At 33.8% G+C, this 21,972-nt stretch overlaps 1 protein-coding gene across 5 annotated transcripts in view; it reads right to left on the reverse strand.

The window, feature by feature from the left end:
- The window catches only part of LOC103580440 (calmodulin-binding transcription activator 2), a 55,327-nt gene that overhangs the window by 19,669 nt on the left and 13,686 nt on the right, over positions 1-21,972 (reverse strand). For 4 of the 5 annotated variants that reach the window (XM_053741910.1, XM_053741909.1, XM_053741908.1 and 1 more), the window contains exons 2-3: positions 13,369-13,806; positions 11,980-12,328 (exon numbers count right to left, since the gene is read on the reverse strand). In XM_053741910.1, coding sequence (XP_053597885.1) covers positions 11,980-12,328; positions 13,369-13,644 — 625 coding nt within the window. In that variant the 5' untranslated portion in view covers positions 13,645-13,806. Of the gene's footprint in view, positions 1-11,979; positions 12,329-13,368; positions 13,807-13,874; positions 13,951-21,972 lie in introns of those variants that run through there. The other variant, XM_053741907.1, reaches the window with a different exon arrangement.

Consider the following 21,972-nt stretch of genomic DNA (forward strand, 5'->3'; position numbering starts at 1 on the left):
AAAATTTTTATTTTACACTGAAATTCATTAAAAAAATTGTCCAGCGAAAAAAAATGTTTTAAAACTTTGTACATGGACTTTTTGAGTCTGCATTTACAAAATCCCTGAAATTTTTTATATTTCGCTACAGTGATTTGTTTCTCTTTTATTTAATTTTAGAACAAAACAAATTTTTTTATCGACCTATAACTTGACAGGATAAATTTGTAATTCAAAATACCCGCTTTTTTTTTTTTTTATTTCCATTAAATGATTTTTGCAAAATTCTGTAACTTGCAGGTTCTCGTAATTATTTTAGTGATAAACAAATTATCTCATAATTTCTCCCCGAATTCGTTGAATAAAATATAAAAACGGACCGCGCATAAAAATAAAATAAAATGAACAATGGCAATAAAAATTGGCGTAAAATAAAGCAAATTCGATGGTTTTATTGGAAATGAAAAAAAAATGATAGACATAATAATATTATTAATAGTTCGATGAATAGATATAAATAGTGAAAAGTTAATTAACGTGAATGGTAGGACGATTAGCAAGTGAAATGGTTGTAAAGCTCAGCAGACGGGTATGAATTGGAGAGTTTCCGGTTTAACTTTCCAGACGTAGGAATGGAAACACACACAGAGGGCTTTCCGACCACGGGACTAATTGCGTTAATTGTCCGAAAGGAAATACAATTGTCGCAATGGATTTCGCTTGCATTGATAATCCTTGAGCTCTAGGTAACGCGAAATTTCTCGCTCGTTAACGTAATTTATATTCACGAGCACGCGACCCCCCTGTCCTACTATTTGTTGGTTCCAACTACTCAGTCTCTCCCTCATTCGCTTACTCACTTATTCGTGCAAAGCTCTGTCACATCAATTGTAAATTGATACCACCCGTTTTCAAAGCAACACGACTAAAGTTTAATTACTCATCTCCACCCCCGAGCCCCTGTCTCTCCTCACCCTCTCTTACCAGCAGGTTGCTTCTGCCTTAATTTAACCTCATCATCAAATACTACAATAACATACCTCAGTAATGTAAAGTTAACATGTGTCTAGGCTCAGTTTTACCAACACAATGCCGGATTCAAAAGTAATATAAACTATTGTTTCAGCAAACTAAATAAATGAACTAAGATAGAATACGTTAAAAAGCAAGCTGCATTATTTCCGTAACCGATTCCGTACACGATCACGAGACCTCTAAATAACTCTTAAATTATATTACAAGCTAACCCTGAAAGTTAGCGAGCTACCGCCGACCTGCCCACATTTATACCTCTATAGCTCAGGTTCTATATCTATACCGGGTTGGTAACACAAGCAATTCCATTTCTTATCCAATCCAGCCATCATCATTTCCAGTATGTACCTGAGCTTGAATCACGACATACTGTAATCCCGCCTCGCCAGCTAGCTGCTAGCTGCCTTCCCTTCAGCTCTAAAATAAAAAAAAACTTGTACCACTTTATTTTACTTACGGTAAACTTTAGTTTTTTCTAACGTTTTCGCGTTTGATTTGCCCCATAAACGAAACTAACGACCAACTTTGATAATCTTATCGCGTCAATGCAGTTATAATTGTCCAGTATTTAAACTTAACCATCGGTATAAAATTTAAACCAGGAGTAATGAGTTACAAGTTATAAATTAAAATATGTACAGCAATTTATAATAATTGTTTTTAAAGAATAAAAGACATGCCGTGTATAAATAACTAAAAATTTCTTACTTGGAGCCAGCGGCGTTGGATAGGTCGCGTGGTAGACGACCCGTTGAGAATTCGCGTGATTGTAACCCGCCATCGTTTCGCTTTGCCAATTATCGAGTACTCTTATTGATCAATACTTTTTTCTCTATTTTACTTTTACACACAATAGTACGATTGTTGTCAGTTTTTACTCAAGCAAACAGATTTAATTTTTAAAAATAACTACCCATGGATTCCGGGCATTCGAGTGATCACTTTAAAATTCGAATACCGTTTTTTTAATTGATTGTTGGACGAATTGTTAGACGAGTATTTTAGCAACTCAATAACGACGTACGATAACTTTAAATTGTAAAATATTTTTTTTTTTACTTCTTCAGTACTCGTAATTTCCACTTGCCAATTGTTTAGAAGCAAAATTTATAATAAAACTACTATTCCTCTTCTTATTTATATTGTTCCTATTATTATAATATCAAATTTATATTTAACTCGTAGGAATTGTGACGATGGATTAGATTTACATTCCGGACGATGTTGCACAGCCAAATTCGTTGATCGTTATAATTATTGCATACTTTATTAATAATTATCAAATCTATTCTCTATCCTAATTTCGATAAGGAAAAATAAACAAATATAATAAAAATAAGCTGTGATTAAATATCTAGATACACGTGGATCTGACGCGTGCGTCGAGCGCCCTCAGGTTTTAGATTTTAAAAAACTCTAGTCCTTGTTCTTAATTCTTCAGTACTCTATTCCCTCTTATCTTCTCTTGTTTCGTTAATTTGTCTTGACACCCCCACACTCTTGGTTATAAATATAAAAAATTATAGTATACGTTTATAGTAACTATCTCACTCTTCACTTTTGTCACAACACTCGTCTCTTATTATTACACTGTTCTTACGTCTTTAGCTCACGGTAAATATAGTAATTATCATAAAATTTATACTTTTGCCAAATTTCAAATTCAAATACTTAATTTATCTTTAAATCCACTTTTTACCTCTATATATTTTACTATTAACTATTTCGTTTAAAATCCACTTGTAACTTAGTGATAATATTGAGCAGTTGGACGCATTAATTTTAACAAACTAACTGATTATTGCGATAATTACTTTAGATATTAAAATAGCCACGATATATATTTATATATTTATTTGCCGATTCGTTGTGATTGGTGTTGGTTGATTTTTTAAACTTAACACGATTCAAGTGTGATTACTTAATTAATTATTTACAAATAGTTGTTGCTATTCATTTATTATTGCTATTGATAATATACGGCTATTGTTGTTTAGTTTGGATAAGTAAGTAAGTTGGCTGGTTGGTTGGTTGGTTGGTTGGTTGGTTGGTAAGTAAGTAAGTAAGTAAGTTGGTAAGTTAATAAAATAGTTGGTGAAAATTAAGGTGTAGTATAGTTGGCCCCGCGTGTGTGCTCCCGAGCGGCGGGAGCCGCAGAGTGAGCCAACTGGCGATTTTACTTAGCCCCTTGCGCACGCCACCACCAACACAACTACCCTACTATTTTGGTAGCTTGCATGTAAAATCCCCCACTTTCCAGAATCCTTTCGGTTGTACCCTTTCTGTGCACTACCACAGACATTCAACAGTGCGAGAGTTTGAGTAAGAGAGAGGGAAGAATTTTACCCTGGTTGTAGAGTTCCAGCTACCCTGGCGGCGAATCCCTGCTCTCTTTTCCTCTTTGCTCATCCTACTCATCCCTTCTCATCCCTTCTCATCCACGGTTACTGTAAAAAACCTAACCCCTTTTCCGTCCCTATAACTGTCCCGTCTTCCCTCACTATCACAGTCTCGGTACACGGACAGCCTGTGTGCTTACAGATACATTCCTACATTGCTACATCGCTAGCTCTACTTGGCTGAGGCTCGTAGCTCATGTCAGTGGTGCGCAAACTGCAAAATGCTATCTCAAAGCCAAAGGGTGGCAACAGTCGTGGACACAGTGAAAGACTAGCTAGATAGGATGATGGCTAGGTAGGCATTTAGGTAGATAGATGGATAGATGGATGGGTGGATAGGTCGAGGGATGTTGGTAGCAAGAGACCAAGAATAAACAGAGAAGAGCATGCATAATTGACGAGTTACATGATCAAAAGATCTATCTCGTCATGCACCGGGACCCGTCAAAAGAAGTGCCTTACTTTAGAGCCACTTTCAATATGTCTACTACTCTAACTGTTTCTGCCCACGCGACATAATTATTGTTTCTTAGTCTAACCTCCTTTATTTATGTATCACCCTGTGGCTTTGTATCCGAGAATATTCACTTGGCAAAGGCTGCTAGTGGAGTTTGATATCAACACTAACCTATCGTGTCATTTGTTTAACCTCTTTAGGTTGTTTACAGCACGTGACTGTGATGCATGGGATGAGCCACGCTTGAGATTAACGCTCCTGGCATTATGTGCGTACATCACTGACACCAAGAATGAGGAGCAAGGGCTCACGGGAAGTTGTTTTACAGGAGTGGGGAGAATCAAGTGTTTAAAGTGACGTTAGCTGAGTTTCTGGGGTGGGGGTTCTTTGAGTGGTCCCATTGGTATGGACATTTTATAGCAGCCTACAGCCAATCGGGTCTTTCACACCGTGAGAGCTCTCGGTCACACGTGCTGGCTGATGCTGCACGGACTTTTATACTTGTGCACACACGCCCGTGCATCACACCAGAGCAGATAGTCAGAGGACTGACAAAATGGTATGAAAAAAAAAAAAAATATATATATATATATATACATATATATAATAAAAAAATAAAAAGGATGTTACCGGGACTTGGAGCGCCACCAACAGGGGTCAGAGGGGAATCGTGCCAGACGCTTCCAGTTGCATTTTAAAGGTGGTGCTGCCACCTTTCAGTGACCCCGTAAAACGACAGTTACTATATTAAAAAGAAAGAGAGAAATGATGAAAAAAAAAAATAAAAAAAGAAGAAAGTAAATTTACAGAAAAAAAGATAATGGTTAAAAGTAAAAATCACTTGGCTCTATCGAAACATTGTATGTTTTAGTTTTTTTATATTTTATATATTGTTTTTTTTTTTTTTCCCTTTTTTTTGGTCACCCCGTCCCAGCGTGTCCTATCTCTTCATCCCTTGGTGGCATCCCAGTGTTTGATTAATTGCAACATTTCTACGTACATATATAGAGATTTAGCGATAGGAGTACATGACCACCAGCCACCGAAATAAATTATATACACGGTCGGGTCGAAAATTCGCGGCACTTTACAGCCACCTCTGGTAATTAACCCACCGACCTCACCCTCGTTTTTCAACCCCTCGTCAACGGCTTATACTCTCTTTTAGTTTTATAAAGATATAGCAGCACAGGCTGCCAACCGTACTGTTATTTACAACGTGTAAAAAAGTTTCACTAGATAATAAAAAGAAAAAGCGTACAAGGAAAGTAATAAAAAATAAATAACCTATAGAGCATGATGAATAAGAATAAAAGTTGTCTTGATCGATCTCTGGTCTTCTCTTGCTCACTTACTTACTGCTAGCTGTCTCACAAAAATATCTGTGGTGATCCCGGACGAAGGACGTTCGGCTGACTTATTTATCCACGTAGACGGCGCCCGACTTTCCGGCCAGCCCGACTTCCGGTTACACATGTATACTTCAGTACTCGTGATGTCTGTACGGGGATTCCACATACAGCATATAATTCCTAGTAGAGAGAACTTTCCAGAGTTTCTGGCCGGCATTTCACTTACTCGTGATTGACGGAGTCTCTGGTGTTCCTTTCTCTCTCTTCCTCTGTCTAGATGCATGCATGCATGCATGTATATGGCAAACGTAACGCGACATTTATCCATTCTTGTCAATGGAAATAGAGCGTGGGAAAAAAGTGTCACTGGGCTGTCTTGTAATCGATCATGCCCATTTAATCTATGAAATCGACGGGTTTGAAGTTTAATCGACAGACAGGAGGTTTTCGGTGGATTTTGTTGAATCGATAGACTCGTTACCAACAGCGAATGTCGACGGGCAGTCGAGCGCTCCTGATCGGTAACACCGTGAGTGACATACTCAGATAATAGTTGTAGTAAACCAGCAACACACGGCTATAATACGCCGAGCAGTAAACTAGTAAACTAGCTGGGTAGGTTGGGTGGTTCGTTGGTTGGTTGGTAGGGTGGCTAAAGTAGCTAGGGGAAATAAGGGAGGATATAGGGGTATGAGGATCCGAGTTGAGTGAGTTAGTTAGTTAGTGTCTCGCTTGTCTATACACACTATTATAGTGGACATTCATGATATAGCTGAGATAGACATCATGCATTGTAACAAGTTCCGTGTTGTCATGTGTGGCACGCGCATTTTAACCAATCGATCCATTGTCGTACGCGTGCATGCACTCATTACGCTGTCGCATTACTACGACCAGGAACCAGCTACCTCCACCTTCGCCGCTACCACCACTGCCACCAGTACTATTCCAAACATCACCCTAGCCTAACAGCAACAACATAAAACCCAACCACCACATCAGGGCCTAGGGGTAGCGCTGGAAGGTGGTGGTGGTTCGGCACGTTACCGGGACAGAACGAGCGTGCGGCGATCAATTACATAACCCCCGATAAAACTAGGTCACGTGTCAAAGTGCGGAGCCATCCCCCAAGGTGTCCAACTTTTTTCCCGTACTTGTTTTTTCAGAACTCTTTATATTTTTCTTTTTTTTTATTATCATTATTATTTCTTCTTTTTTTTTTTTTTTTTTTATTCAGTGTTGAGCCAGTAAATTACCAGTGCTAGCCCCTTGGCTTTAAATAGACCGTTGGCAGAGGTTCGCGTCTAAACTAGCTTTACCGTATATAGCTCGCTAGCTTCGCCTCCTTTTTTACTCCCAACTCATCTACCTCATCCAGCTAGTCCACCTTATTCAACTTATCCTCTTCTATGTCTTGCTCTTCGTCTTTCAGTTGATGTAGTCTGGTATAGGTTTATATCTATCCGATGCTAGACGAGCACTTCCACGGCACGTTCTCTTCACGCTTGACCACTTTTTCATCCCCCTTTGGAAAAAGACATATAAGCTGATCGTAACTTGCTCGTCACGTCGGCCAGCCGTCTCGGACCAGCTAAAAACAATCGATATAGGATCATCGAAGCTCTAGTACATTTGGTAGCTATCTAGTATGTGTGTATGTGTTTGTGTGTAGACAAGACTAGAGAAGATGTTGGTCCGTCTAGTCACCTTCCAAAAGTTTAAAGACACAAACAGACGTACTTATGGGTTAGAGTCGCGTGCGACAGGCACGAGTGGAAAATTTATTTGAATTCAGATTGATCTCAGTCACACAAGACGATTTAAAGATCGTCTCTCATGAATTACATTTCTCTTTGGACGATTGAACGTGCCATCAGCTAGCGAGCTTGAATTTTTTTTTTGCATCTCTGGAATAGCAAAAAACAAGGAGACCCTTAAAGAGTTCAAGGATCGATACTCAATTGCGAAAGGCGTAAGTCTTTCAAGCCAACAAGAGCACTTTAGGATGGCGTGTGCACGTGTGAGTGTATGCACGCCGGAATAATCTTTGTAAGCCCTTCCACATATCTATATCTTCAGATGACATATAGTTATGACAAGCGAGAGAGTGAGATCCAGAATCGCGCCGCTCTGGCGAATATTACCGGAACTACGGGAATAACATCGCTCAAGCATCCCTTCCTTGTTCGGTCTCCTGATCTTGCAGCCTCTGAGCCAGCCCCCAAACGATTTCCACCCTCTACTTTAGGAGAGCACCTAGGTTAAGGCCATAATAATTTTCAAAGCAGTATCGTTGATACAAATCGGGAGCAGGAAGCCCCCATCCGGTAGCGTTGCTGACCAGTAAACTAACAACAACTACCCTTTGAATAGTAATTTGGGAGAAAGCACTTAATGTATGACACGCGTATGTTAGCCACGCGAGAAGCAACTGCCTACGGGAAAATTACATCTAACGATCCTCGTTATCCACCTGACATCAACGTTGATGTCCCTTACCCAGGGTAATTGGTTTCGGATTAGTATATAGTCCGGGCTGGGGCGGATCGATTTATCGATTGATCGGGAATCGAATCATGGGATTTAGGAGCTCACTCATCGAGATAACACCCAAGGAGATATTGATGTTATCTTCTATTCATGTCTACTAACTATGTAAGGTATGTCTTCCTATCCCTATCCCCTGAATAGTCCGACCTATATGTAGACTAGTCTACCAGCCGGGAGCCGAGACCGAGGAGATAATGTAAGATAATTAAATGCACCGATTTCTTTTTCTTTCATCCGGTAGTCGTGTAAAACACGTCGTCTGTTTTCATTTGAAATGTTAATTGCGAACACCGACGAGTAAAGATAGCAGACCGTTTAAACATTATCAGGAACAGATGGGTGATGTGAATGATAAAACAAGCCCGGGAAAAAGTTTAAAAAAGTTCAATGTCCCATCGGGTATCATGAATCAAAATTACAAATGACGCTTGATGTGTATAAAATCAAGTCTCCCGTGTGTATAAGAGGTGGAAACTTGTGTTGTATAAATGGATGGAATTAAATTACATTCGCCGTTAGGTATATACACAGTTTATTTAAACGCCCCGATACATCTTAATTCCCAGCGGGCTAGTCTTGGCGAAAAAATCACTCCTCATTTGTATGAACGACGAGTGGTACTCGAGCTAAGTTTTAATCACCCTCGTATTTCCATTCTTAGTTTCTCTTATTTTTTTTTTCCTCTTTTTCTTTTTATTCACTCACTCGCTCACTCGCTACTTCCTCCTCCTCTAAACTTTTTTTTGTTATTATTATTATTATTATTATTATTTCCTCTATTATTTTTTTTCCTTATATTTTATTCTTTTTTTGTGCTCTTGCTATTCCTCTTTTTCCGCTTACCTCCGCTTACGTTATTCAACAACGCTTGGCCTCTCATACCCACACCCTCTTTTTCATTTTAATAACCATTAAAAGCCATCAACTATTATCTGCTCCGTGTCGAGCAACGAGGACGACTACAACTATGTCGTCGACTACGACGACGACAGACAAGACTCATTAATTACGTCTCTGAATGGCCAGCCCATTCTAAGTACAATCGATATCTCATCTTTGTTATAATTATTAAAGAATATTATTTCATTTTATTTCTTTAAAAAAACAAGATAATTAACTTGGTAATTAATTTTTCTAGATACACCCATTATTTGTGCCATCAATTAGCTTTTATTATCTACTTTATATTCAACAAAAAGTTTGATAACTTCCTAAAGTTGAAATTATTACAGCTAACCTTTTATTTGCATAATAAATTGCCCATATATGACAATATATTATACTATATGACTCAAATAGATCATTCCTATTTAGACACGTCCAATTATTGTCATTTAAAACTATCTGCGTCCTAAATTCAACTTTACATCCAATAGAATATCGCCGCATGTCAATAAACTTATAGATCACCCAGAATCGGAATTTATGACCAAGATGTTTAAGGTCATACACAAAATAGTATTTGGAAAATCATAAAGTGCACACCTCGAACACTCATGAGGAAAATGGCTGATTTGTTAATAGTTGATACCTTTAGTTTTGATTTGAAAATAATAAACCTGACGACTGGCAATAGTGAAATTCTATTGGCTGCCACAGAACTAAAATTGATAACCGATCTAATGAACTTTTAAAAATTTGAATATTTTATATGTCCACGCACACAAAATCCCTGAAAAAAAAGCACCATACTATTTCAAACGTATAGGTTTACATAATTTATATTTCCACGCACACAAAACCTGAGAAAAAGGTAAGTTCACATCATCAAATTGCCAAAGTTCAAATTTTCAAAGTTCAAAGTGTAAAAGTTCAAATTTTCAAAGTTCTTTAGGTATGGAACCATACATAGACATTAATGAGCACATTTATAGCAAAATCTGATCAAATATAGTGAAATATAGCTGGATAGCTATATGTGTAGATTGTAATCTAATTGGATGCGGTTTTATATGGCTGTACAGAGCATTAAAAGTATACGATATAAGTAATAACATTTAATATAGCAGGCATGATTATGCATTCTGTCTGATATAGGAGCACCTACAATCTATATACGAGGATATATACGTCGGTTATTAAATGGGCTCATATAATTTAACGTTAAAATTTATAATAAATCTGTAGAACATGAAACCTTAGCCAATTTTTTAAAATTACAATAGAATTTGCAAAAGATAAAAAGCGGATGTTTGCCATGAGAAAGGGGATTGCGAACGGGACATCAACAGAAGCTTATCATTCAGTTTAATCTAGGAATTGGAGACGAAACAAACTGTCCGTAGATATAATCGTGGAGGCTACCGTCGGAACTTTTATTGCACAAGGTAGAGAGAGAATTTCTGTTGGATAGTATTAAGCCACGAATCACCCTCTAGTTTTCTCTTTAACCATCGCCCCTTGAAGCCCCCGAGGTTTTAAACTCTCTGATACACACACACTTGAGACTTAACACACATTTGTACATGTGCAGATACGGTTTGTCTCTCGTTTTCTCTGAACCATCTAAGGAATTCTTGGCGTTGTTTGCCAGAAACGGAAAACGATAAAAACTTCTCGACCAAGCCCTTCCGCCTGCAGTGAAAAGAACATCTATGGAACTTGACCGATTCGTTTGCTACATAGAGAGTAGAGACGAGACAACAATGGGTTGGATAGGATAGAGAGTAGACGCGTGCCGAGACTTTTGCACAGACTCAATGAGCCGAACAGACCCGAATATAATAATAAATTCTCAAGCCGGGATGACCTAGTTCCCGGGCGGAATAGAAGGGATTGCAATTCACCCCTTAAATTTCACAAGACACTGGTAGTAGTCACCGTAGTAGTCTCCGGTTCTAGTGGTAGTTGTTCTAACAGTCAAAGTAGTTGTAGCAGTTTGATAAAAGCAACTCTGAAGGCCAGGGTAAGGTGTACGTAAACCACATTTCCCAAGCCCTTTACCAGCTACCGCAAACTCCTTACCAAATCAAGTCGTTGCTGACAATGAGCTAGCTGTTCACTCTAAACCACTGGCTGTCTAACAACTTATGTATCCATCCACTATAAACAGACTACCCTGGACTATCTCCTAACCCGCGATGGTGTAAATCCACACACCGGTTTACTACATTACCTCGAACCTTTTTAGAATTAAAAAAACGTAGCCCCTTAACCGCGAGTACCGGGAACAAGGTATTTGTGTCGCTTGTGTATCCAGCAACGGGTTTACCTCAATCGACTTTTGCTCACACCCTCGAGCGACATTTTTTACTTTTTTTTTTACCTAACAATGCTGTTGAGTGCGGTGTTGCACCAGGTGCAAATGCTTTTTTTCTTCATGAATAAAAGTGTCGAGACTAGTCTGCGTGAGTCAAACCACATAAACCAGCTATTCTTACGCGAGATATCATCTAGACCACATTTTTCTAGCCCCTGTTTCCCCTTTTTTCTCCGGGATATTAGTAGCTGGGGCATAGCAACTTAATCCTACGAGTAGTTGAATTAAAAAACTCATTAATTGACGTATTTTTACATCAAAGGAGTTATTTTTATTATTTTTCTTTTTTAGACATTTGTTTCGCTCGGAAATAAGTCGGGAATTTTTATTGAGAACTATTTGAGGAATGGGTTTTATTTTTCCTTTATCGTGGTCTCTGTTGGAAGCCCTTTGAAATGAGTACCAACAAGCCCAGGGTCATGAAATTTTTTCGAAAAATTTCTGGACGTCACAAGAATTCAAAAACTGAAATTAGAAATTGAAAGTGACTCTACTAGGCAATATTACTAATAATTTTTTTGAACTTATCAACTAAATGATCGAATAATTTATTTTTATAAATTTTCAGGTATGACCTTTTCTTAAATTATTCATCAGAGCTTTAAATCGCATGTACGAGTGCCCTCTGCATGTTATCAGCAGAAAAAATAAGTAGACATGCATTGAAGTGAAAAATAAAAAAAAAAATGTTTCGACTAAACGAATAATAAAAATGAGATAGAAAAATATTGAAATTTAAACAAAACTACTTATGGCGCGAAAATGAAAAAAAGTAAATTTCATATGTATAAATATATAATGGAATAAAAAAGGTGTATCTGTCACATTAGAACTCTGACAATTTAACTTGTGATGTACCAGAGACTACATTTCCCTCTACACGATGTGAGAACGACTTTTATGGATGACTTTTATCGCATGGAAAACGGAATATTGAGAAGCACTCACCGGAAATGGTATCCGCGCCATCGGTTTTCCCGTCAGTACCACCGGCAGCTCCAGTTCCACCTCCTCCAGTGGCTCCCAGCTGGTGGGTTTGCTGTTGAGACTGTGACTTTTGCTGTTGCTGTTCATGGATAGTTATCTCTTTGGTTGATTTTTGTCGATTTCCCGTATTGACATCGCCATTACCACCAACAGAAACCGTATCGAGAACTTTTCGATGATCGCCACGATCACTCGACTTAACATTTGATCCAATATCCGATGATTTTGTTGCATTTATTACACTGTTTCCATTCAGAACGATGTTTCCATTGTTATTAAGATTTCCGTTGACTAGAATTCCATTCTCTCCCTGACACAGACAAATTAACATTCGGTTACTTTAGAATATTCCCGCTTTTATATCAAATACACTTTTGTGTAAATAAGGGACGGGAATAATTCTGTTGGTGAATAAAAAAAAAAATGATAAATATAAATATGGAACCTTATTACCCTAAACAACCATAATTGGGCATAAATGAGTAAAAAACACTTGTCATGCAAATTAACAATATTTAATTTAAAATAATAATTTTTATTACGACTGCACGCGAGCTAAATAATAATTTCCATATAAAAATAATTCCCGTAAATATCTCATACATTTGGCATAATTGTGATTACTAATGACAGTGATAATAACAATAATAATTGTTAAAATAATAATTATAATAATGATAATGAAATAAATTTGAATAATAACCGACGAGTGTATGCAGTAATAAAACAACTAAGTAAAATTTCTATCACAATTTCTATCCTCAAGTTACACGCGACTTACCACCAGCCCGTCCGGCCGCCCAGCCCGAATTTTTTTTATTTAATTAACTACTTTACAATTCATTTATGCATCAAAACTGCCGTTTATATTTTTTGCTTTAGTTAAAAAAAAAGACAAGAAGAAGTTACGAATAAAAAAAGATAAAATTATTCTCAAACGTGGTACCCAAGTGTCTGTAAGAGCACACAGGCCCCAAGACATGAATAATAAAATGTAACACTGGCATTCATGATACAGAACACAAGGGGTTTATTTTTTTTATTATTGTTATTATTACCAGGATTGGGGTAAAATGACCTGCTCACCTCATCTTCTGATGTTATTATTACAACTTACGTCTTCTACTGTTTTACACTTTACATATTTACATTACATACTTTTATAGGTTATATTTGCTAGTACTTTGGGTCTTATTGCCGGGTAAATATTTCACTAAATTTCTAGCAAATTACTCTAAAGTTCGAGGACAAGGATGTTATCCACTCGACTAAAGGTACAGGTTATTATTAAATAAATTACTGCAAACAATCCTCGGATCATTTAATTTAAGTACGAAATGGTGAACTTACAGTGGTCATACAGGAAGCCGAAGATGAACGAACAACGACGATGCGATTTTGATTGTGGTCATTGGATACTGTTGTGACATTGTTGGACACAACGGTATGGTGGTTGTCATGGGCATTGTGATGCTGATGATGATGATGGTTGGCAGCAGTAACGCAGCCACCAATGGAAGTATTGTTGGTTGTTGTCGTAACACTCGTCACGGCACTTGGACCCAATGATGTTTGCCTTATGACCAGAACACTGCCAGCCGGCTCAAGTACCACCACTTGCCTCATATCCTTTTGTATTGTCCGGTTGCCTGTGCTTTCCTTCCGTCCAATACCAATAATAAATGCCCTTGTTTTCCTATTGCCCTGGGTCACGCACTGATTAAACTCCACCGATCTTTACCAAGACCTTGTTGATTAATGTTTATTTTTATTTCCCACCTTCTCCATCTAGAACAATCAAATAACGAAATAGGTTAGAATCTAGCGACGCAAATTCATTTTCTGACCCTTACTACCTAAAATTTCATTTTCTACTTTTCGTGAATACTATTTCTGACCAGTAGATATTTATCAATTTCAGGCGGGTTTTTTTTCCTTTGTTGCAAAGCGAAAATTACCGGAAGTCACGGAAAAAATTCCACGCGACATTTTGAATTTTTTTTATCGGCTGGTATTTAAAAACTACTTTACCGATTGCGCTCATTTTTGAAGATCGATATATTTATTATTAAAATCTCATCTTAATTACGAGAGCTGTCTTGATGACCAAGCAAAAATCATAATTTTATACAAAGAAAAAAAAAATCTAATTAAAGTGAGAAAGAGCATAAACAGAAATGTTATCTATTTTTATTTTTATTTTGGTAAATGGATGGTAGTAAATAAAATGATGACATGACCTCATCAGTAAGCGAATTTAAAAAGTTTTCTGATGTGCAACTACCACTACTGAGGATTGAGGATTGGGTAGGAAATATACTGACATCGATCCAATTTCAAGCTCAGGAGATCATGATACCTCGTGATGCTTGTGGTGAGGTTTAACGAGATTTCTCATTCGCCACTGACACGTTTCAATGAGTAAGAAAAATCCCTGCTTTTCAAATTCAACGACTTAAGCTTTATCTAAAAAAAAATCCTCGTCAGTTTAAACCGTTTTTTTTTTATTATTTCCGGTTTAGTTCTTTTACCTGACGTATTTAAAACCCACCCGCCATATATATAGATATAAATCATCAAAAGGAATCTTTCGAGGTATAAAATAGAGTAGAACGGAAATATTACAATTACAGCGATTTGAGCGAAGAATTGTCTGTGGGTTAAAGTCGAGATTAAAAATTGCTAAAGTACGGGGATAATATAAAAAAATAAAAAGGGAGGGGGTGGTAATGATGATTAAAAAGTCGGATAAAATTTTTCAAACAAAGACACGGAATTTTTTATATATTTATATATATCTTTTGATGAGGATTAAATATAAAGTGACGAGGCCATCTTATCCAGAAATTTTCTTAGAGATTAAAATAGTTGTTGAGTTATATAGCTGTGTATGAGACATTTAAACAAAGAGGCCACAGCTGCGTATGCTTTTCTTATATTCTTCAAACTACAACAACCACTACTACATCTTCGTCTTCGTCTTAGTCTTATTCTTATTCTTATGTTTCATATATATATATTTATACTACTATACAACTATACTACTACAATTTTGTCTTTTTGCATCGTAAAGTGCCAGTCGCAACGACTTAAGTCTGCCGCACTATTTCTTGGCAGTTGACAGCCAACTGTATTTCCACGTTTATTTAATTACCAGCAATAACAAAAGTCAGAATTCCATTTAAACATTTACAACATCAATAAAATTTTTCATCTAAATGTTTTGTTTCAATAAAAAACAATAATTAAATTTTATTTTCTTTTATTTAATTAATTCCCGAGGAAATAAATTTTTTGGTAACTATTTATGGAACTATCTTTTAATTTACCGATGCTTAATTAAAAAATTTAAAAAACTGTTGACTCTGGGCGGACTTCGAAACTTCCTGACTTGTTGGTAAATTTTCAAATTCTGCTGAAAAGTCATTTTTGTCCCACGATATTTTTGGAACATGGAACAAATCGGCCGATTTTCACGTTAAATTTTTTTCTTGATCGGAAAATGGCCGACAAAAGTCACAGGTTGTGAAAATAGTGAAAATGGCTTCCTAGGACCTCAAAACATCTAGACCTGACTGAAATCTGATTTTTGAAATTACACCGAAACCCATAACTCTTTTTTGAAAACTAATTCCCAAGTTGATAAATTGAACGAAATAAAAGTTAACTTGAATTTTCAAATTATATAACTAATTTCAGTATTAAATTGTCTGATATCAATTTATGGAATTAAGTTGAAAATAAAATGCATCAATCATAAAATGATAACTATTATCTGTTTTATAAATCGATATCGAATAATAAAATAAAAGCAAGACTATTAATATATAAACAAACAGATATATGTTTACATATAAAATATTGATAAAAGTAAATGTTGCGTGTCAATCAAACTGTCAACAAGGTTATATTCTCGTGGGCAGATTTGTGAGAGATGAGTAATCGAGCCGATCTCGTGAACTGATCGACCGTAAAATGGGAAGCAAGACGAGAAAGACAGCTTGTGGAATTCATTTAAACCGACAGTGTAATACTCTTATATATACATATATAAAAATACAAATACCCGGTTAGAGAATTGTAATTTAAACTAGTGTAGGCGTCAGTAGCCAGTGTAAAGTGTAGAGATGTACATGCGAGTGATTTTCTCACTTTTTCCGAGCTTTTTTGCAAACCTGCTATCTCACTTTTAAACAGCCACTGGTTTTGCTGTCTTGTAACACGTCCAACAACCCGTTGCCAATTCGTGAGCAACTACCAGGCGCCTTTCAACCGTTTATCCTAATCCCCACGAGCAATCACGTATCTCTTCGCCAAACGTCAATCCTCTGCTAGCAAAAACTATCTGAACATAGCATATTTTTTTTCATCTCATTCTATCCACTATGACTATCTTTCTCTTATAATCTTTATCTATCTCGCGATAGAGCTCATGCCAAAAAATCATTGACCCAGACCTAGTACTCGCTACTATATACATATAAATATATTTATTAATACGACTAAATTTTAATCTACTCAAAGTTTTTGTAGAAAAAAAACTAGTCGATTAAATTTGTAATTAAATTTTTTTCTTTTTTTTTTTTTTTCAAGAATTTTGAAACTGTAAAAATATTTTTGACTTTTGTGGTAAACTATAAATTTTTAATGACCAAATTATTGACATTCTGTACACGTATGACCCAATTATTGGCATACCTCTGCCCTAATTACTCATGCCACTAAAATGTTTTATCAACTTAATAATTAATATTTTGAATAACTCCCGCTAAAGGATAAAAAACGTTTATGACTTTTTTTTTATATTAATGAGCTTCAAATAATTAACGCTCGTAAAAAAGTGGGAGGTGATCTAGTTTGATGAATTATTATTAGCAATTATTTGGTGCATAAATTATAGATCAATAAAATTTCATTAAATTATTTAAAGATTTAATAAGGATTTTCGGTAACAAAAATTTGAAAGCCTGCATTTGAAAATTTTGAAATTCGGTAGCTAATTTTGAAGCGGAAAAAAATAAGGGAATGCATAAACATATAAATTATGAATGTAATTTAATTTATCAAATATTCATAGCTTTGCATAGTTCTAACATAATTTGGTAAAACACGAGGATGTGCTCTGATGCCGGTACGACAATCCAGGAAATATCAAGGGAATTACATGACCCTTGCCAGAGTCACGATTTTATCTTTAAAGTGGCTGCTTTATAGAATCTAGCGGAACTATAAAGGGACTGAGTTTCTCAGCACTGCATTTATACTTCCCTAAGCTTTTTATAAATAAATTTACTAAATCACTAGGTATAAAAAAAGTAAATAGTTCTTAAATGAAAACAATTTGAATTGGGCGCCATAGAAACAATTTTTTGAAAAATATGTCGTTAATTTTTTGTTCGAGCTCTCAATTTGTTATCCATAATGAATTATTTTTAGAAAGTTTCAAAAATTAAAAATTACTCAAAAATGATAGACCACGTGAACAGAAGTTACTCAAAAATTTTTAATATTCACTCATCCGAGGGTATATTTGACCAAAAAAGCAAATTCGACTGAAATCATACCTAAAATATAGAATTTCATTGAATATGGTCGAAAAAGAGCCGAAAAAAAACTTAGAAAAATTGATGTGCCAGCGTTATTGAGAGACTTTCTCTAAATCCTAGACGAATGCTAGACAAATCCTAGAGAAAACTTAGAAAAAAAAATTTTTCTAAGAATCCTGAACAAATCGTAGAGAAATCCTAGAGAAAACTTAGAAAAATTAATTTTTCTAAGAATCCTAAACAAATCATAGAGAAATCCTAGAGAAAACTTAGAAAAATTAATTTTTCTAAGAATCCTAAACAAATCATAGAGAAATCCTAGAGAAAACTTAGAAAAATTAATTTTTCTAAGAATCCTAAACAAATCCTAGAGAAATCCTAGAGAAAACTTAGAAAAATTAATTTTTCTAAGAATCCTAAACAAATCATAGAGAAATCCTAGAGAAAACTTAGAAAAATTCATTTTGCTAAGAATCCTAAACAAATCATAGAGAAATCCTAGAGAAAACTTAGAAAAATTGATTTTTCTAAGAATCCTAAACAAATCATAGAGAAATCCTAGAGAAAACTTAGAAAAATTGATTTTTCTAAGAATCCTAAACAAATCATAGAGAAATCCTAGAGAAAACTTAGAAAAATTAATTTTTCTAAGAATCCTAAACAAATCATAGAGAAATCCTAGAGAAAACTTAGAAAAATTAATTTTTCTAAGAATCCTAAACAAATCATAGAGAAATCCTAGAGAAAACTTAGAAAAATTAATTTTTCTAAGAATCCTAAACAAATCATAGAGAAATCCTAGAGAAAACTTAGAAAAATTAATTTTTCTAAGAATCCTAAACAAATCATAGAGAAATCCTAGAGAAAACTTAGAAAAATTAATTTTTCTAAGAATCCTAAACAAATCATAGAGAAATCCTAGAGAAAACTTAGAAAAATTAATTTTTCTAAGAATCCTAAACAAATCATAGAGAAATCCTAGAGAAAACTTAGAAAAATTAATTTTTCTAAGAATCCTAAACAAATCATAGAGAAATCCTAGAGAAAACTTAGAAAAATTAATTTTTCTAAGAATCCTAAACAAATCATAGAGAAATCCTAGAGAAAACTTAGAAAAATTATTTTTTTTAAGAATCCTAAACAAATCCTAGAGAAATCCTAGAGAAAACTTAGAAAAATTATTTTTTTTAAGAATCCTAAACAAATCCTAGAGAAATCCTAGAGAAAACTTAGAAAAATTATTTTTTTTAAGAATCCTAAACAAATCATAGAGAAATCCTAGAGAAAACTTAGAAAAATTAATTTTTCTAAGAATCCTAAACAAATCCTAGAGAAATCCTAGAGAAAACTTAGAAAAATTATTTTTTTTAAGAATCCTAAACAAATCATAGAGAAATCCTAGAGAAAACTTAGAAAAATTAATTTTTCTAAGAATCCTAAACAAATCATAGAGAAATCCTAGAGAAAACTTAGAAAAATTAATTTTTCTAAGAATCCTAAACAAATCATAGAGAAATCCTAGAGAAAACTTAGAAAAATTAATTTTTCTAAGAATCCTAAACAAATCATAGAGAAATCCTAGAGAAAACTTAGAAAAATTAATTTTTCTAAGAATCCTAAACAAATCATAGAGAAATCCTAGAGAAAACTTAGAAAAATTAATTTTTCTAAGAATCCTAAACAAATCATAGAGAAATCCTAGAGAAAACTTAGAAAAATTAATTTTTCTAAGAATCCTAAACAAATCATAGAGAAATCCTAGAGAAAACTTAGAAAAATTAATTTTTCTAAGAATCCTAAACAAATCATAGAGAAATCCTAGAGAAAACTTAGAAAAATTAATTTTTCTAAGAATCCTAAACAAATCATAGAGAAATCCTAGAGAAAACTTAGAAAAATTAATTTTTCTAAGAATCCTAAACAAATCATAGAGAAATCCTAGAGAAAACTTAGAAAAATTAATTTTTCTAAGAATCCTAAACAAATCATAGAGAAATCCTAGAGAAAACTTAGAAAAATTAATTTTTCTAAGAATCCTAAACAAATCATAGAGAAATCCTAGAGAAAACTTAGAAAAATTAATTTTTCTAAGAATCCTAAACAAATCATAGAGAAATCCTAGAGAAAACTTAGAAAAATTAATTTTTCTAAGAATCCTAAACAAATCATAGAGAAATCCTAGAGAAAACTTAGAAAAATTAATTTTTCTAAGAATCCTAAACAAATCATAGAGAAATCCTAGAGAAAACTTAGAAAAATTAATTTTTCTAAGAATCCTAAACAAATCATAGAGAAATCCTAGAGAAAACTTAGAAAAATTAATTTTTCTAAGAATCCTAAACAAATCATAGAGAAATCCTAGAGAAAACTTAGAAAAATTAATTTTTCTAAGAATCCTAAACAAATCATAGAGAAATCCTAGAGAAAACTTAGAAAAATTAATTTTTCTAAGAATCCTAAACAAATCATAGAGAAATCCTAGAGAAAACTTAGAAAAATTAATTTTTCTAAGAATCCTAAACAAATCATAGAGAAATCCTAGAGAAAACTTAGAAAAATTAATTTTTCTAAGAATCCTAAACAAATCATAGAGAAATCCTAGAGAAAACTTAGAAAAATTAATTTTTCTAAGAATCCTAAACAAATCATAGAGAAATCCTAGAGAAAACTTAGAAAAATTAATTTTTCTAAGAATCCTAAACAAATCATAGAGAAATCCTAGAGAAAACTTAGAAAAATTAATTTTTCTAAGAATCCTAAACAAATCATAGAGAAATCCTAGAGAAAACTTAGAAAAATTAATTTTTCTAAGAATCCTAAACAAATCATAGAGAAATCCTAGAGAAAACTTAGAAAAATTAATTTTTCTAAGAATCCTAAACAAATCCTAGAGAAATCCTAGAGAAAACTTAGAAAAATTAATTTTTCTAAGAATCCTAAACAAATCCTAGAGAAATCCTAGAGAAAACTTAGAAAAATTAATTTTTCTAAGAATCCTAAACAAATCATAGAGAAATCCTAGAGAAAACTTAGAAAAATTAATTTTTCTAAGAATCCTAAACAAATCATAGAGAAATCCTAGAGAAAACTTAGAAAAATTAATTTTTCTAAGAATCCTAAACAAATCATAGAGAAATCCTAGAGAAAACTTAGAAAAATTAATTTTTCTAAGAATCCTAAACAAATCATAGAGAAATCCTAGAGAAAACTTAGAAAAATTAATTTTTCTAAGAATCCTAAACAAATCCTAGAGAAATCCTAGAGAAAACTTAGAAAAATTAATTTTGCTAAGAATCCTAAACAAATCATAGAGAAATCCTAGAGAAAACTTAGAAAAATTAATTTTGCTAAGAATCCTAAACAAATCATAGAGAAATCCTAGAGAAAACTTAGAAAAATTAATTTTGCTAAGAATCCTAAACAAATCATAGAGAAATCCTAGAGAAAACTTAGAAAAATTAATTTTGCTAAGAATCCTAAACAAATCATAGAGAAATCCTAGAGAAAACTTAGAAAAATTAATTTTTCTAAGAATCCTAAACAAATCATAGAGAAATCCTAGAGAAAACTTAGAAAAATTAATTTTTCTAAGAATCCTAAACAAATCATAGAGAAATCCTAGAGAAAACTTAGAAAAATTAATTTTTCTAAGAATCCTAAACAAATCATAGAGAAATCCTAGAGAAAACTTAGAAAAATTAATTTTTCTAAGAATCCTAAACAAATCATAGAGAAATCCTAGAGAAAACTTAGAAAAATTAATTTTTCTAAGAATCCTAAACAAATCATAGAGAAATCCTAGAGAAAACTTAGAAAAATTAATTTTTCTAAGAATCCTAAACAAATCATAGAGAAATCCTAGAGAAAACTTAGAAAAATTAATTTTTCTAAGAATCCTAAACAAATCATAGAGAAATCCTAGAGAAAACTTAGAAAAATTAATTTTTCTAAGAATCCTAAACAAATCATAGAGAAATCCTAGAGAAAACTTAGAAAAATTAATTTTTCTAAGAATCCTAAACAAATCATAGAGAAATCCTAGAGAAAACTTAGAAAAATTAATTTTTCTAAGAATCCTAAACAAATCATAGAGAAATCCTAGAGAAAACTTAGAAAAATTAATTTTTCTAAGAATCCTAAACAAATCATAGAGAAATCCTAGAGAAAACTTAGAAAAATTAATTTTTCTAAGAATCCTAAACAAATCATAGAGAAATCCTAGAGAAAACTTAGAAAAATTAATTTTTCTAAGAATCCTAAACAAATCATAGAGAAATCCTAGAGAAAACTTAGAAAAATTAATTTTTCTAAGAATCCTAAACAAATCATAGAGAAATCCTAGAGAACACGCGATCTAGAAAAATTAATTTTTCTAAGAATCCTAAACAAATCATAGAGAAATCCTAGA

Source organism: Microplitis demolitor, chromosome 9, assembly GCF_026212275.2.
Source record: "Microplitis demolitor isolate Queensland-Clemson2020A chromosome 9, iyMicDemo2.1a, whole genome shotgun sequence".
Lineage (NCBI taxonomy): Eukaryota > Metazoa > Arthropoda > Insecta > Hymenoptera > Braconidae > Microplitis > Microplitis demolitor.